The sequence below is a fragment of the Rousettus aegyptiacus genome, unplaced genomic scaffold (assembly GCF_014176215.1).
Source record: "Rousettus aegyptiacus isolate mRouAeg1 unplaced genomic scaffold, mRouAeg1.p scaffold_m13_p_2, whole genome shotgun sequence".
Classification (NCBI taxonomy): Eukaryota; Metazoa; Chordata; class Mammalia; order Chiroptera; family Pteropodidae; genus Rousettus; species Rousettus aegyptiacus.
Window position 1 is genome coordinate 2,928,038 of NW_023416295.1, and position 18,197 is coordinate 2,946,234.

Consider the following 18,197-nt stretch of genomic DNA (forward strand, 5'->3'; position numbering starts at 1 on the left):
GGGGTACCCGCGGAGCTGACGGCCGGTGCGGACGCATTCCTCGCAGAGGCCGACGACGGCGCGATGCTTCGGCTTCATTTCCGATGCCGCGAAAACTTCCTGAAATTTTCGTCTAAGAGAAACCCCATAAATCGTTTATTATCCCCGCCCCCCGCTCAAAACAACGAGTTATTAAATAGCCATTCAAACCTACTCCCACGCAACCTGGTTCACGGAGGCAGATGGCATCACGTGATACAGATTTCTGGTTTTTTTTTTTTTTTTTAGCGAAATAATCCTCCACCAAGAAGGCGCTCCCCTGCAAGTGTTCTCCCAAGCTGCCTGAAAAGAGTTTGGCCAGAGCGCCGAGGTACACAGCAGAGGATTCGGCGTCGGGAAGAAAGCCCCGAGGGAAACGAGCGGGTGAGAAGCCGGGGGCCCGGCGTCCGGCCTGCCGCTCGGCGAGCCGGAGGACTCAGGCGGGGACGGGCAGCGCTCACTCGGTCCGCGGGGCAGACTCCGGAGTCATTCGAACGCTTTCTAGACCGTTTGAAACTAAACAAAGAAAAACTTTGTCTCTATGAGACGACGGCGGACCTAGTTTTGATGTGGCGTTATTTTTTTTTTTTTTTAATAGCTATTACCACCGTAACAGCAGCTTAGCGACTCGGCGTCTGCAGTGTGAGCAGTTTTGATAAACAGCCTCTGCGGGCCACACAACGGGGATAATGTATCCTTAAGTACCGCCAATGAGCTGCCATTCTGCACAGCCAATTACTTCTGTGCGTCTGTCACTCAAAGGAAAAATGACTGAGCCCATTAGATGAAACCTTTGTCACTATTCCTAATGCACTCTTAGGCCTCATTAATCTCCGGGAGCAGCAACAGAGCCGCCGGTGTCTCCCCGCCTCCCCCGAGCAGGCCCACGTGAAGCCTCTCGTCTCTCCCGCAAGTGCACCGCGTTAATCAAGCTCTGCTTATTACCCCAGCCCCTGTCACGGCGCGGAGCGCGCTTCCTCTTAAATGCTCTCATTATGACCCATCTTTAGAGCCGGCTAAGTGGAAAAAAAAAAAAAAAAAAGAGAGAGGGAGAGAGAGAGGGAGAGGGAGAGAGAGGGAGGAGGAGGACGGGAGAGAAAGAGGAGAGGAAAAAGCAAGTCCGATCGCATTAATATTCATGACGATAATTAGTATTCTAGGTCACTGAATATTCATGCTATTAGTTTGGGTTTTTATGGGTTTGCTGGATGTCCTGATTACTGAAGTGTGCAGGAAAACAGCGTGGTCGAGACTTTAGATGTCAACGGCAGTTCAGCACTCAAAACACATGGAGACCCCCGCCCCGCCCCGCCCCCGCTCCGGAAACGCAGCCTCCGCCCTCCCGAGGGCTTCGGCATTTCGAAGCCACTGGGCGCCCGAGGCGGGGGAGACGAAGTTTCGAAAGGGTTCCTGTGACGAAGGTCTCTGCATCCATCCGGTTCAGACAGAAATGGCAAACACCCAACAAAGACGCACTTTAGGGACAAGGAGGTGGCTGTTATTTTAGAACAAAATGTCACGATCTGGAGTTACAGGGGAGGCGGGGCTAGAGATGGGGGGTGGGGGGGGTGGGCAGCTCACTGCTGCCCCGGGGGACGGCGGTCTGTGGTGGGGGCCCGGGGCCCTCACGCGACCCGGTCCTCTGCCGGAGGCCGTGTAAACAAACGCTTCACGGCATCTAAAGATTAATTCGAACACGTAACTCCTCGCCACGCTTCCTTCCTCTCCTTCATCGGCGCTGAGCACGACCATGACGGTGCCCGGCAGAGTCCTGCAGACGCCCCGAGGGCCGCGCTCCGGAGAGGCACGTGGTGTGCCCGTCTTCTGAGAGCACGCGCCTGCACGCTTCCCACCTGAGAGGTGAGGACACCGAGGTTCGCGGCGACGCCCGCACAAGGCCCCCAGGTGGGGAGGCGGGCGTCTCACCAGCGCTTCTGGCGCGGAAGCTGCCGGCCGGCCAGCAGGGCTTCCTGCTCGCCACTAAAACGCCAAAGGAGCTGTCGGCCGTCTTACGTGGATGGAATTCCACCAGAGCAGCCTGGACAAAAGCTCACGTCGGAAAGTGTCTTTGGACATCTGACCGCCTTCTCTGGAAGCACACGCCCCCCACGGGACAGCTGGGTAGATTCTCTAAAGTGTCACTTCTGATGGCAACTCAGTGCGATGTCAGTTCCAAGCCAAGGAGTGGAAATGGCAGACGCTGCCAGGCGCAGCCCGAGCGGGTGACCTGGGAGGAAGGGAAACTGAAACGGGCCCGAGTGAATAAACACCTTTCGGATGCTCCTCCTCCTCCTATCTACTTTTAACTGCAGTAGATGCTGAATTTTTCAAAAACCCATTGACAGGGAAACGTTCTCTATCTCTATACGTCATCTAAAAATGCCTTTTTAAAAATTTTCTAGCTTTGCACTTGATTGGTAATAGTTTGGCTTTGAATAGGCTTCTAGGATCCAAAGTACCTGCCCTCAGAGGGGAGTCTCACGCCTTCTGGCACGTGGTGGTTCTGAGCGCGCTGCAGGCCATCGGAGGCCCTCCCGGGCAGGTGACCTCGCTCCCCTGCCCCGCGTGCTTTCCAGGGTTTTCTCCGTGTTTGCGGAGCCTCTTCCACTTTCCATCTTAACCCCTCGGGTGCAAAGACCCTTGCGTGTCCCTCCCCAACGCCGGAGTATTTTCTTCTGCTACATCTTTGATGACAGTGTCTTTAGCCATGTTCTTTATAGTAGTTGATCCAGTAATTTTTTTTTTGGTAATCTTTTTTTCTTTAATTTCCAATAACACTTTGGTTTTTCATATGCCCTTTCGTTTGTCCATTTTATGGGTACAGTAACCTCCATCCCTTCCTGATGATAGCAGCTCTATAGTTTCGTCTCGAATTCTCTTTCCCCAAACCATCGCTCCTTCTTCTAGGGTCGGCTGGCCTTCGCTGATCCTGGTCCTTCATGTGTCTACGAATGGTTTCCACCAAAGTGCTGGCTGTCCATCCATACTCACGAATGAGGGCGTGTGGGCTCATCCGGCAGAGGAAGGGGTCAGCTGTGCAGCCCCATGGCCGGTGCGTGAAGCACGTGGGCTGGCGGGTCCCGGCTACAACCCGCGGCGTGGGGACCGTGGGCAGGGCGGGCCGGGGCACCTTCCGCGCCATTCCGTTCCTCGGTGGCTGTGCGGAGGGCCGGGTTTCCCCGTCTGCTTCCTCCTCTTTCAGGCGTCAGCATTCCCACCGGGAGGCTCTGCCCCCCCCACCCCGGGGTGTTGTTAACTTTCTCTGTCGGGGTCCTGGCCATGGGGACTCTGCTGGCCGGCTCTCCGGGCTGCTCGGGGAGCTTGGGACCGCCCCATCTTCACTGCGACTCTCCGCTCTGGCCAACGGGCAGCCCCCCACGGCGAGACGCGGGCTCGGTCACCAGCACGTCAGGTAGCTCAGCCCTGCAAAGGTTCGGTTCCCGCTCCGATGATGCCTTCCTCCCCGCTTCCCCAGGCCCAAAGCTGGCGTTAAGATCATCCGATTCCCGACACTTTATGGTACGAAAGGCAGTCGATTCCCATACCGGCAAACCTCTCCCCGATACCTGAAACGACCAAGACCCCCTCCCGCCGGCAACGTCTCCACCCTGTGTGCCCCCAGCACCTGTCACAGCTTTAGCGGTCTCATCTGCATGTGTGTCTTCTGACTGGTCCACCTCAACTGGAGCCTGAGGCCCCGGAAGGACGGTTTCTACCTCCCCCGACCCCCACCCCCGGTCACCAGACACACAGCAGACTCAATAACAACGTGACAGTAAGCGGACGGCCCAGGAGGCAAAGCAGAGAGACACCCAAGTCGTCAGGGTGGTGAGCAGAAACCGAACGTCAGCGCCGACACGGCCAGGCAGCACTCTGTCTGAAACGCGGGGAGATGAGGCGCTGGCAAACCAGGAGGAAGGCGCCCGGGGCTCTCCCGCCCCGCCGGAGCTCAGCGAGGCGGCGGGGCAGGCAGGCGGCGCAAGTCAGGGGCTGTCTTGTTTCCCACCGATTAGCGATGCACTATGCCCCCCCCCAACCCCCAAAAGATCAGTCTCGCAACTCACCAAAAATTAGAAACTAACAGAATGGATTAACAAGATGGATAGAGGAGCTAAATGAAGGGAAGTGTTAAACTTTACTGAGGGACATAAATAAATTTGAATATGTTGGGAAAGATGTGTGTCTCATGATGAAAAACCCTATACCGTGGAGACTCAGCTTCTCCACAACTAATTGTTGGGTAAAAGCGAGGACGATTAGAGTCACAATTTTTAGGGAGAAGGAGACGCTTTCAAGTTATTCTGAAGTTTATCGGAAAAAGTAAATGGGTAAGAATAGCCCAGAAGACCTGGAGGGGTGATAGCAAACTGTCACGCTGCCAGACAGAAATCGTCGCAAACCTAAGAACACGTGGTGAAGGGGCATCAGCAGACAACGTGGAAATGGCAGGTCCAGGGAACAGGCTCTTGCGCTCAGACACGTAGCTAATTTGATTAAATGAGTCAGTCGTACAATAATGGGACCAAGAGAATCAACAGGAAAAGAAAATAATTCGACCAATTATCTATGTAAATAAAAAGTTTAATTAGATCCCATAAAATGGACCCAAATTAAAGGTAGATCAGAGGTTAAACATAAAAAAAGAAAAAAAATAATAAAGTGCTAAAACTCAAAAATACATATATATGAATTATGATCTGATTTCATGATTTTAAAATGTTTTTTTTTTAACGTCAAAAGTAGAAACCACAGAAGTAAAAGACTTATGGTATGATTATACATTAAAAAGAGGGAAAGCTCTACACAGAAATAAGAATGTAAGGTATAAAAAGCAAATAAGAAACGGGAAATAGTTGCAAAACATTATAAAGTGCTAATATCCTTAACATGCAAAGAGTTACTACAAATCAGCAAGAAAAAACCAAGCACCTAGTGCAAAAAGGGACAAAGGGCAATAACATGACCAACAAACACGTGAGATGCTCGGCCTCGCTACTAACTGAAGAAACCAAAACAGACGAGGTGCGAGGCATTTAAATTGCTTATCACAATCGTGTAGAGTCTAAAAACGATACTTAAATAACAATGCCAGCAAGTGTGGGAGGGTGAAACGGGCGCTCACTTGATGCATGGAAAGATACTATCTTACAAAACCTTTCTAGAAATTAATTTGGAAACGCGAATGGAGAGTCTTATAAATATAAACGTGTATGCCCATTGCCTGAACCACTTCACGTACGGACATTTAAGACAATAATTAGTGTTATGTGCAAAGACCGAGGTCCACTTATCAGGTCAATGCGAATGCAAACGGTACCAGAAGGCACAAAACGTCACCTAATTCAACGACACTGAGGTGAGAACCCAAAAAAAGCAAAGAAAGCATAAAAAGGAAGAAACACCTCCGGCTAACCCAGAGCTCGAACACAGAAGTGGCGTCTGCTGCTGTGGCTGTCACTCCCTCCCCGCCACGGCCCCGCCTGTGACCCAACGGAGGCGGCGCCGTGGCCAGGCCGAGGGCTGCAAGGCCGTGCTGGAACACACCGAGGCTGTGACCACGGAGGAGAGGCTCCCGCCGCGCCCCGGGCCCGCCCATTCCCGCAGCAGCGCGCTTGAAAGCGGACGGGGCCGGGCGCCGAGGAATTCGCCTTCGGGAGACACGGACTCACTCCCTCGGCGGAGGTCCGTCACGTAACCCACGCCACGGAACACGGGAACGCTTACGTGGCATTGTGACTCTTCTGTTATCAAACGTTACATTTTCCTGAGGACAAGCGGCGGCTGAGCAGCACAGATCCCAAGTCTCAGGGTTAAGAAGTTCCAACTCCAAATCTCACATGTGCAATTAACTCAGATCATCAGAGCGCCTCCCTCATCCTGCCAAGAAAATCCCCGCCCTTGCACTACGCCTAGCACGGCCCTGACGCCGTGCCCACCTCTCGGGGTACAGCAGGCCGCGTGGCCCCCGGGCCCTCACGCCCGTGTGCACCCCGACTGTGAGCTGCTGCACTGCACTGCACTGCCTGGATTTGTCTCCTCGTCTCTCTCCCGGACCAGAGGGTAGGATTCTCGAGGGCAGGGATTATGTCTTATTCTCCTGGGCCCACGACGGTGCCTAGCATACATCAGAAATTCCACAGATGCTTGTTGACTTGAATAAATCAATGGATGCGTGTGACCTGACGGGTTAGTGGGGGAAGCGGAAAATCAGCCTCGTACCCACGTTCCCGAGGTCTCGCCACCCGCAGCGCACACGGGGCCTAGCACGGAACGGGCAGTACACAGTTGCTGAATCTACAGATACAAAGCCACAAAGACGTCGGCCCTGTATGCGCTGGACGACTCTTTTCCTCGCGGACTTTCCTCTCTCGCAGAGAGACCGCGCCGGCATGAAAGGGGAGAGCTCACGTCTGTGCCAGAGGGAGGTCAGCGGGTCGCGGAGGCCTGGCACAGTGCACGTGTCTGCTTTCGGGGGAGCTGGTGTGTGGCTCCATCAGCAGAGGGTTTACTTCGGCGAGGACCCGCGGCCGGCATCTGCATGGCCCCTGACGAGCTCCGCGGCACTTCCGCACACGCTGCCTCACCCACCACCCCCTCCGTGGCATGGCCAGGCCCGCCACATCGGCCAGGCCCCCCTCGGAATCAGGCAGCAGCACCCAGGCCGAGGGACCCAAACTCTCGCTCCTCGTGATGGCTTTGCTGTCACGACCCAATGTCCTTTATGCCGCAGGACTGCGGGGGGTCGGCACCAGCTCTCTGAAAAAGCACGTAACGTTCCAGAAAGTGGGAAAGGCAGCCCCTCGAAGGAGCAGAGCCGGATGCTCGAAACCGCCGTGGCACGGGAACTTGTCCGGGGAAGGCCGGACGCGGCCGGAGAGAGGAAAGGGGCCTGCATGCCGCCGGCGTCCGGCGGGTCCGCAGGGCCTCGCGCAGCCCCGGGCGCCTCTTCTGCCGTAACAAACCCGAAGGTTAAGGCCAGTGCTGTCATTTGCAAAGACTCGTAACTGACCACGAACCCCGTTCCGAACGGCTTCGTGCACGCGAAGGCCAGGAATTGACACCTACCTCTGAGAAAACACTAACCTTTCTCTGACGCTGAACTAAAGAGCAAACTAGAGAACAAAGAAACCCAACGACGTGTTGAAGGATGACAGAACAGTTCGCGTGTCAAGCTGAGCGCGCGTAAACTTTACACGGGTCCAGCGTTTCCTTTCGACCTCGCTCCAAACGGCCTTTCGCTTCCACACGCTGGATCGCTACAGGTTAGTTAACGCAAATGCGTGATACGTCAACAATTAATTCACGTTTTTAAGTGGCCCCGAAACCCTACATCGTGCATTAAAACTTGCAACCACCCAGCTCTGGGGAAAACTGGTGCTTTGGTTCGCACGGCCGCGGCTCGAAGCGTGAGCACCTGCTTGCTGGCAGCCACGGGACCGACAGGGGGGAGGGAGGGGTCGCCCGCAGAGGACGTGAGGCCGCTAAACCTCAATGTGCGACGCGACGCTTAGTCCCCAAAGGACCCTCGCGGCTCGCCGGAGGCCTCCGGCCGGCACCGCCCGCGGCGACCGGTGCACGTACCTGAATTTGGAGAGATGTGTAAACTGCTCATGTCCTTGGCGAGGCCGTTGGCCTTCGGGCTGGAGATGGGCGCGCAGGCCGACGTGGCGCGGGGCGGCCTCTTCCCGGGGACCTTCACCGTGGTTCTGAGCAGGTCGATCTCCTTGCCGTGGACGTTCTGCATGTAATCCTGCGCGAAACGTCAAACACCCAAGAGAGATTAAAAGGAAGACGCAGCACCGCCCGGGGCGGGACTCCGCTGCCCCACCCCCCCCCCCCACTGCGGCAGGCACCTCGGCGTCGCGAGGGCGTGGCCTGCGTGGCGCGGGTGGCGGCTCCGCCCTGAGTCCCGAAGCGACGCCGGCCCTGGGCTCGCCGGGCGCCACAGCAGGTGCGTCCATCGCGTGGGGACAAGAAACAGCCGGGGAAAGTAAACAAAACACGGACACGGAGTCCCACGTTCTCAACTGCTGCTCACTGCACGGGGCGCAGGGACCCCGGGCTCCCCCTGAGATCTGGGCGCCCTCCACGGATCTCAGCCTGTGCCTCAGATGGCAACCCCGCTCGACAGCTAGATGAGACTGGAGCCGTCCCGGGGGACGTCGGGTGACATCTCTAAGTCAGAGTCGAGGCACGCACTCAGGACCAGCAAGGGCAGTGTGGGGGCGGGGGCACGGCGCCCCGGCAACGCGGGGGTCACTGGCGATTGTACGAGGGCTGGATGGTGAAAACCAAGCGCCTGACTCGGCGGCCAAGTGTCACCTTGCTGTCCGCTGTGCTCTGGAGGTGAGTGGAAGCCCGCCTGGGTCGCGGGGACGGCTCTGCGCGGCCCCTCAGCGACTGACGACTCGGTGTGGAGCAGGACACGCCGAAGGACTGCGGGCGGGGGTGGGGGGAGGCGCGGAAAGGCAACTGGGGGCCGGGAGAGGGGCCTGCTGCGAACTCGGAGTCACCAAGCCTTTCGCGCGGCTTTTGGGCAACGAGGCCCTGTCCCCGTCGTTATTAAGCTGACACTGCACACTAGGAGAGGACAGGTTCTGAAGCACTTGTGGGCAAGTACCATCTCTCGTCTTTTCAGACTAAGCAGGAAACGGAATAAACAGATGCCCTCCTTTCGGAATCATGGTTAAAGAGCGACATCAACTAATTCATGTTGAGCATAAGGTATTAAGTTCGGGTCAACGTAATTTCAGAGGAAGTGCCAAACTAACCAGTCTGCGGGCTGCAAGGGACCCAGGAAGGTTGGGAAAATGAGCTATTTCCTCGTGACTGCCAACAACAGCCAATCGATGCAGAGAGAGAACGAGATAAAGTTCTAGAAGACGAAGTCCCAGCCTGCGGGATGAGGAATGTCGGCCAAAGTATGTCCAGGAAGCTTCAGGGGGCCCAGAGCGATGGAGGCCAAGAGAAGGACGCCGACGGCCTCAGGAAATGGGTCCTGGGTACAGGGAGCCGTCTGCAGGAGGGAGGGCAGGCCTCAAGTATAAAGAGCCCTCGCCCCGAGGCACCCACCCGTGCAGAAGTGGGGCTGGCCGGGAGCCGGCCCGGGCCCGGGCGAGGGCGCGGAGAGGAACTCGCAACAGAAGAAGAGGCGGGACGAGGTGCTGTACCGGGAGGGCCCCGGCTCGCCGCGGTGACGTTCTGGTGAGAGCACAGAGCCGAGCAGGCGCGCCACGTTCTATCCCAGGAGGAAGGATGCGTCAGGGTCCCCAGTGACCTCCTAAGGACAGACCTCAGATGGCCAGGACCAGGAGGGACAGGTGACCGAAGACAAAGGGAGGATCAGAACCTGCAATACAATGGGGCGAACCCCGCGAGCTCTCTGGAGGGGACGAGGTGCACCTCCCTCAGCAGCGTCGGCCACGGGGCAGAGGTGCTGGCCCGTCTCGAGGTCCGCCAGGCGGGCTGGCGGGGGTCGGCCATGGCCATCTGGGAGGGGAGCTGTGGCTTTGGGGAAGAGGACAGCTGTATCCAGCTCGGTACAGACCGAAGACTCCACACGGAAGTCAAGACGCCTGAGAACTCCCCCAAATATAACTGACTATGAAAAAGGATGTGGAGCGGAGATGTAGAGTCGCTATCGTTAGAACAGACCGAAGGTCAGAAAGGGCTGGCAGGTGGGGCATGAATAGCACACCAGGGAAGGAAGCGACCTGTAGTCGGTGCAGGGCCAACGTCAAGGTCACACACACACAAAAAGGTCGTTCTTCAGCGTCGTTCATTGACTTCCGCCAACGTTACGCAGACCCAAGTTTTGAGACCAAAGTTAAGGCTTGTAAATAACGAACTCCTTCCTGTGTACTCCTTTAAAAATACCAACTTGCTATAACTTTCTTCTTTAATGCCAATTCTTAACAAATTAAAATACGATAACAGGAGTGTAATTGAGCATTTATTGCTTATGGGCTCCAAAATGAGACTAATCAGATAGTGACTAAGCCTCAGCATGGGCTCTTTTAATAGGCATATTTTAACATACAATAACCAGGACATTTTATTTAGAATCATTACAGAAATCTACCAAGTGTCTGCTCTCTGGGTCTGACATGCCAAGGGAACACATTTGTCTCTGGCCCAGCATGCACTGGGGGAGGGGGCTCAGTTGGCCCAGCATGCACTGGGGGAAAGGGACCTGTCCTCTTGCCTGAGTTATTTATGTGTTGAAACTTCATCAGAGCTACTTCTTTCAAAAAAACAGAATATAAATTTGGCACGTTTTAAATTTCAAGCCACTAGAAATGTGAAAGACTCTGCAAAACGCAAGTCCGCATCCGTGGACGCCCTTCGAGGTGGCGCTTCCGACACGGGGCGTGCAGAGACCCACGCCCGTCTCCTGAGAGAAACTGGAGACGCTGCGTTTTCCGCTTTGGAAGGAACGCGGCCTTTTCATCTCTCCCGGGCCCGGTTCGGGAGGAATTAAAGCTACAAGCGCCAAACAACGCTGCCTCCGCGGGCTGGTGGGTCTGAGTGAGGCAGGGAGCTCCCTGGGTAAAATCGAGATGGCAAGCCTGATTTTGATATGCAAATGCTACAGACACTCCGCTTCTCCGTGTTCCTTGTAGAAAATGCTGATCGAAGATAAAAGGGGAAAAAACCCTTTAACAAGGCACGAGGGTAATTCAAAGCCAAGTACTTTTAAACAGCACTTAACAAGTCCCCGGGGCCCACTCAAGAGCCAGGCCCCCCAGAGGTGCCATCTCCTGCCCCTCAACAGCTTGAAAAAGTAGTAATTGCAACCCCATTTGCATCTCTCTTCTCGGCCGGCCTGCCCCTCGCGTGGGCTGTTTCCGCCGCGCCGGCGGGAGCGCGCCGGGTCCGCGGCCCTGTACCCCCCGTGCCCCCCGCAACCCCGCTCCGCACCTCCGCCAGCCCTTGTTTTTTACGTTTCGCTCCTAATTATGTTGCATCTATTGCCGTACACTTAATTAGCTGCATTAATGTGATTTCTTTTCACATAGTCAAGCAATTAAGAGCTATGATTGAGTTTCATTCAATTAGCCTCAACAAACATGCTAATTGATGTCCCAGATGCAAATGAGGTGCGATGAGAGAAACCTGCTAGCGACTGAGAACTGTGCTGCGGACCCCGGCCTCCGGCTTGCTGACGGCGGCGCGGCCTGCGTGGCTCCCGCCGTCTGCGGGGCCGCCTGCCCAGAGGCCGCGGACTCGGCGGTGCCTCGGTGGCCCAGGTCCCTCCTGGCGCGGAAGGCGGATGGACTGGCTGCTGGACCACGCTGCCCTAGGATCTCGCGGTTACGCGGTACCGGGATGGGGAGGCGATCGGCCTGACGATACCGAGCGCCAGCAGGGAGAGTGAAGCAAAGTCCCCACCAAAATGCCACGCAGGGCGACGTAAAGAAACGCCTCAGGAGTTCCGCCCAGAAGGACGAAGGGAACACGCGCTTTTCGCTGGTCCTGGTGATCCCAGCGCCCCCCACGTGCGCGACGGCGTCTACAGTTCTCAGTAAATGGCGAGTTCATCTTAGTCAGCTCTGGGGCACTTGGCACTCCACGTTAAGCTCAAAATACAGCAATCCATCAAGAGTCCCTAAAAATACTCTTACTGTATTGATTCTCAGTGTCTCCCACCGGGACGTTACCTTTGGCTGTCTGGTGAAAGATGGTTTGCTCCAAGTGTTCGCAGCGGACCAAACGCAGTTAACAAGATCTTAAAGCTAAACTGAAATGCATGAGCAGGATGACCGGCATCTCAAGGTCAGAAATGCTTTGAAAGTCTGCTCTCCAAGTATGGATGACGCAATGGACATCAGTCCCAATTTGACACATACTTTTAAAGAGTATTATTAAGACTCTTCACCTCCATAATTAGATAGCAGAGAAAAATAATAGAAATCTTTGTTTCAGTTAGGTTTCCTCAGTAAGATCTGATTTCTACCTGTACTTAAATGTTGAGAAACTTAGTATCTTACGTGAATACATAACATTTTGTCTGAGGTGACTGTTAGGACACACTGATATTTGCTTCGGTCTTTCTGCCATGGTCATTCTAACTGGATTTTTCCTTTTTGCATGATCCAGCTTAGGAGTCCTCAAACTGTTGTCCTTCGCATCCTGTTAGGGGGGTGACAAGTTCAGTACTATTTTTTAAAAACAATTCCCAGACACGGTCTGCCTTTCTCACTGTGTTGAAATTAGCTCGGATGGTGCTAAAGGGACGTTGAGTAAAAACACGGGCTCCTTAGCAGAAACCGCGGCAGAGGCACCCAACTGCACGGGTGAGTCGTTACCCCATTCACTGTCATGCTCTCTAAATGCGAACAAAAACAGTTTCCCTTAAAACGTTCTTGATAAACCAAAAGAAAAAAAAGGAAAAAGCCGCTGATTACAAACGTTTTTCTCCGGCCCTGGAGTGCACGTCTTTCGGATGTTCTAACCGTGCCTGCCACGTCCTTCGGGCCGAGCGCCCACTTGTGGAGAACCACGCTGGAGACTGTCTGAGTGGCGAGCTGAACTCGCCGCTGTCACTGGGACGACGTTTTCACCTCGGAGGAGGAGTACGGCAGACATTAACCGTCACGATTCGGCCTTGCGTGTCTGGCCGATATCGGTCTCTGGGAAATAAACCAAGTGAACACTACAAGGAAAACAGCTCACGGTGAGTGTGGCCCATGAGCTCTCCAGGGACAGTGAGGGTTCTGAAACCTTGTCTCTCTCACCAGGAGTTTGACACCTGCCAAATACTCAGATGTCTCTGACAAGCCTGGCGGTGACACAAATATGATTTTGGGATATGACATAATGAAAAGTGTCACCATCTGGATATCCCCATACCTCAGTTAAACGATACCTTTGAAATGACTGATGCACAGATAAAAGATTATTTATTTATTTATTTACTTATTTTAGGTGGGGCAACCCTTGGTTGACCTCGCAGATTGCAGGGACTTTGTGAGCTTACGATCTATTACTATTATTATATTATTATTATTATTTTAAGCCTACAGCACCTGGTCTTCCTAGGTGGTCTCCCATCCAAGTACTAACCAGGTCTGACCCTGCTCAGCTTCTGAGATCTTCTGAGATCAGATGGGATCGGGCTTCTTCGGGGTGGCATGGCCGTAGACAAAAGATTCTTCAAAGCACAAGACAGATCAATGGATTCTAATTAGCAGAGAAGGAAAACTTCGGTGATAGTTTCAGATTCCACGCTGCATTCCTAAGCTGCAGGAAGCTGTCACATGTTGAATTTCGGTGCAGGATCCAAGAACATCCACAATGATCCCCAGCGGCTACTGAAATACGCCCCCTGTTTCCGACAGACTGTGTAAGGCAAGCATTTCTCTCACTTTAAACAAAACAATAGATCATGACAGACCGAAGTCAGCAGCAGCCACGACAACCCAACTCTCTCTCACCAAACCAGGGAGCAAAGAGCCTTGAAAAAAAATGTGAAAGAGTGCTATTCTCACGATTTTCTTCTGGAAAACATTTTTCATGAAAATCTTATTCATGCGATATTATGCAATCAATAGTTTCACTGTTATTTTGAGTGAATTACATGAATATTTCAAAACTTTCTCGGTTTTAATTTTTTAACGTGATAAATATCAGCAGATATATCTACAGAAAAGAAAAGAACCCCCTTCCTTTCTTTTGAGAAGCACCAGTGCAGCCTGACGCTCGCGAAGGGGCCCACGGCTCTTGTGAGGATGACTGCATGCACACGGCGGGGGGCCGGAGGGGCACAGGAGCTGGACCTGCGCGAAGAAATCAGACACGGTCTTCGGATTCGCCTGTCTTGTCCTTGAGGAGAAGAACGACTCGTTATTCCCTATTTTCGCTGCACTTCACAGATGTCCGTGGTTCAAAGCGGAAGCAGTAGTTTGTACAAGTTCTATTTTTAAAAAAACCCCTTACTTCTGAGCTCAAAAAGCAGTATGTAAGAGAAGCATCGTTAAATGCACCGCTATTCCCAAACTCCGCGTAATACTGTTTTTAAGAGGAAGCTAATTTATAAAGACAGACATGATGCCATCCATTCATAGATGAGCGAATGTTCCAGCCTGACATTCCTGTATAATAAACAAGAGTCTCGTAGGTAGTCACCAGGCACAGAGGAAGTGGTACCCTAAAGCCACTAGGAAAACACTGTAAAACTCTGGAAAATCTTCTTACCCTGTCCTTTTAGACATCTCAAAGAAGACAATTTTTCCTGGTCTCCAAAGGATCGTCACAACAGAAAAGTCGGAGGCAGCTCCAAGGTGAAAAACCCCATGAGAAACCATTTTGTTTCCCAAAACAGGCAACAGAATTCCTGAGTTTCACATTTAGAGCCGCCTTCAACGCACCCCTGGACAAACGCTTATAAATGCACGTCCGTGTGACACGTGGCCACCACAGGAAGAAGGCACCTGGCAAACCGGATGCCTCGGGCTGACAGGCAAAGCCAACGGTCACGACCTGATTCTTTTATTAATAAAGGCTGTACTGGGCCTGGTGACAGAGACATGGCTTGTCGTGGGGATCAGCGGGGGCAAGCTGCACGTGCAACGGTGAGCCCACGCCCCGCCGTGAGGGCAAACCCTTCCAGCTCACGTGCTTCCGCGGCCAGCACCCGACGCGGGGCTCGCGTCCAACACCAGCCCAGGGAGAGAGGTAGTTACGGTACGAATCAAAACAGCAGAACATCCCAAATTGAATTCCAACATGCCTTTTGCTTCTTGATTGTAGCTATCTTGATTGGCCTAGGGTACCGAGCCTTCCACAGCAAGAGAGATTTTTCTCGTTCTGGGCTAAATCAAATAGTTACCCAGTTGCACCCCATGCGTGTTCAAACCGAGCCTGCACAGAACGAGCGTGTCGGATCTGAAAACGGCTTCCTGTCTTCTCAGCCGCCACGCGCCTCTTCTGAAGGCTGGCATGACAGTGACCTCCACGGGGCCAGCACCACTCCTTGGCTACGTGACGATTCTAGTAATTAGATATGGCTTGAAGCAACCGGACCAGTAGTTAAGACCGTGCGAAGTTCCAGTTACATAGGAATTGCCACCATAATGATATCGGGTCTATCTGAAGCGCTTAAAAACTTGAGATTTCTTGGGCTGGATCTGCTAGAAATGTGCAGCGCTTCAAAAGCACAGGTTTTGAAGACGGAAGAGCGAACCCTTGTGTCCTCTGAGGACCCTGGCGACCCCAGGCCTTTCCTCGGCCACGTGACCCAACGTGGACAGAAACCCCCCCCTCCAGGTTTCGCCCATCACGAAGCTTAAGAGCTGCTGGCTCCGAACCCCCGCCAGGCCTGCTGGGAGGGCGCGCCATTGACGCGTCCCCGTGCACTGCTTTTCTCGGCCTCGTTCTGGCTCCTGAATGCTACTGCCCGCCCAGGAGTTTCCGGTAACACAATCCGCTTCGTTTCAAACAAGCTGCAGTCAGTGCAAGGAGCAACGTGATTTTCCGGTTTCAGAAGCGAAGTCAGTCTGCAGAAGACAGGTCGGCTTCCTCCGGCCCCCAGCACGGCCTCAGAGAGACGGCGCCGGGCCCCGACCTTGGGCCTTCAGAAGCTGTGTGCTCAGGGGGCACGCGGCTGAATGCTCTGGGTACCCACTTCCCCAACGTTAAAATAGGGCCCATCACGCATTTCTGCCTCACGGGACTGCTGTGGCGATTACCGGGGATGACACCCGAGGCCGGAAAGCGCGCCGAACCCTCGACAGACGCTCGCTCTTCCGACTCTGGTCCGACGAACACACCACACCGGACGGGCCGCCGTCGGGATCCCGGCGGGCATTTCTGAAGCTAAAGGTGGTGTTCCCACGGAGGTGGCGGTTCCGACGCTCGGCCATGAGGGGCGACCTGCAAAGCTATTTTTCACTCCGCAGCAGAGGGAAAAAAAAAACAAACAAACTGTCCTCTGCAAACGGGTGACTTTCCTACTTTTTCTTCCCCCTCCTTTTCCTCTCTCTTTTTATCTTTTTTTTTTTTTTGTGGGGGCGGCATGGATACGGGAGTCAGACATTTTTATTGCAAAATGCCGTCTGGAAAAGATGCAAAACAAAACTGCTAAAATGCAAGGGAGGAAAACAAGGGGGAAAAACAAAAGGCCCCCTTCCCTTTGCTTATTGAGTTCAAAGGCATAACATGCAGCGCCCTGCAGCAAATGGGAAGTTACACTAATTTTAAAGCCATAAAACGCTATCAAGTGCCCTGCGGGGCAGGGCCGCGCTGCAGCTCCGGGCACGTAAATGAGACTCGGTTCATTTGCTCCGCAGCTTAGCCTAATGTAATCATCAGCGGAGTCTTAGCCTAGAGTCGTAACAGGCAAATAGCCGCTCGGTGGAGGCGGCGCTCCCAGCCATCGAGGGGGCTGCGGCTAGATTGCTGTTGATTAGAAAATTTTTCAGTTTTGACAAGCATTTAATGAACATAAATCGCACCTTGATTGGCTTCCGTTTGGGGCCACAGGCACACCTGAGAAGCAGGCCTCTCTCCACCTCCACCTCTCCCCTCCCCGCCAGACCGCGGCGGCAATCAGGTTACGAGCCGCACGAGAAAATATTTATAAAACACAGTGATGAAGTTCAATTTCTTGGGAGACGTGGCAGGGCCTCTCCTCACGGCTCCCCACGTCCACCCTCTCCCACTGCGTTCTCGGCAGCGACTTGCTGTCAGCGGGGAGAATGGATGCTTCTGATCTAAGAATTTCCAGCCGTAATTAGCAACACTGAAAAGGCCAAAAAATGGAAAACAAAATGACAGAGCCTGGGCACAAAGGGCGGAACGGCGCGCCGTGCCGTGTACGGCCAGACAATGTCTCCTCCGCTCTCCTAGGAGCTCAAAGGCCTCGGCCCACAGGCGACGGAGCCGAGTCTGTGTGTTTACGGGAACACACGTGTACACCCATATGATACTCTTTTTATTTTTAACTTAGAAAAGCAAAAAGCCTGAAGAATTTTTCAATGTAGAAAAAATAGGTTGTGTAGGATCTGGGTGGTTCAGTTACGGAGCTAGGAAGACTTTATTTTGTCTGGTCGCGCCCCACTTACACATCAAGATGATGTGTACCACAGTGAGGACACATCCTGGCCCTTTTATTTGTAAATCCTGAACATTTTCCAAACCCGCGGGGCTATATAAAATAAGCAAGAAATTCCTCAGGCAGAAATAAGACCGTGATAAAGAATCTTAACTTTTGGGTGTATGGTCAATAACATGTATGAGCTTTTCAGTAGTCATTTTTTTTCTAACCAAAGTGGTAGATGTTCCCTGAAAATATTTATGCCGCCATGGCAGTACCACTCCGTGGGTTTGAAAGCACTCGTATATGGGAGAGACGATTTATCATGCTCTCTGAAACCGGTTGGATCAACGCTGAAAATATTTCCAAGGCCACCTGAAGCTCAGGCAGGGACTGTCATGCACTTGGCAGATACAAGGACAGCCCCATGAGCAGGGGGCTGGGGAGTGTTTTCATTCCACGTGGGTTAGGGACCCTCATCCGGTTATTAACCCTCCACAGTCTACCACGCCCACGACCGGGCCAGGCCGGCTTCCCATCGGTCTGTCTCAGCCAGGGCCGGGCTTAAGGCGGATGTCTCTCCACAGTTCCCTACGTCGACGTTGACATCAACGCCCCAGGCTCCAGAGTTATCCGCACACCCACGTTCACGACAGCCAAGAAGAGGCGGCCGCCCAAACATCCATCCGCAGATGGACAGACAGACCGAAGACGTCCACCCACACAGTGGGATGTAATCCCGCCTCAGGAAGGAGGGAAATCCCGTCAGGGGCTACGATGGGGAGGAAAGCTGAACACGTCGTGCTAAACGTTAAATGAGCTGCTCGCCAAAGGACAGACGCCGTGTGAGTCCACTCCCAGCAGGCTCTCAGCCAAAACCCAGAGGGGCCGGAAGCGGACGGGTGGCCGTGGGCGGGGACGGGAGTCAGGGCCCAGCAGGCACCGAGTCGCGGATCCACAGGATGAAAACCCTCCGGAGAGTGGCCGAACAGCAGTGTGAATGTATTTAGCGCTTAAAATGGTTAGGATGGTAAAATTTAAGTGCATTTTACCACAATTCAAAACAAAATAAAACTAATAAAAAGACGGAAGCGCCTCTCCCACGTGGAGATCTTCGCTCAGTGAGCGGGGCCGGGCGCTGTGG

At 53.7% G+C, this 18,197-nt stretch overlaps 1 protein-coding gene and 1 pseudogene across 11 annotated transcripts in view; both read right to left on the reverse strand.

Annotated features, from left to right (window-relative positions):
- The window catches only part of AGAP1 (ArfGAP with GTPase domain, ankyrin repeat and PH domain 1), a 415,084-nt gene that overhangs the window by 135,968 nt on the left and 260,919 nt on the right, over positions 1-18,197 (reverse strand). For all 11 annotated transcript variants that reach the window (XM_036236703.1, XM_016158954.2, XM_036236700.1 and 8 more), the window contains one exon: positions 7,600-7,768. In XM_036236703.1, coding sequence (XP_036092596.1) covers positions 7,600-7,768 — 169 coding nt within the window. The remainder of the gene's footprint in view (positions 1-7,599; positions 7,769-18,197) is intronic.
- On the reverse strand, positions 13,035-13,163 carry LOC118613980 (annotated as a pseudogene).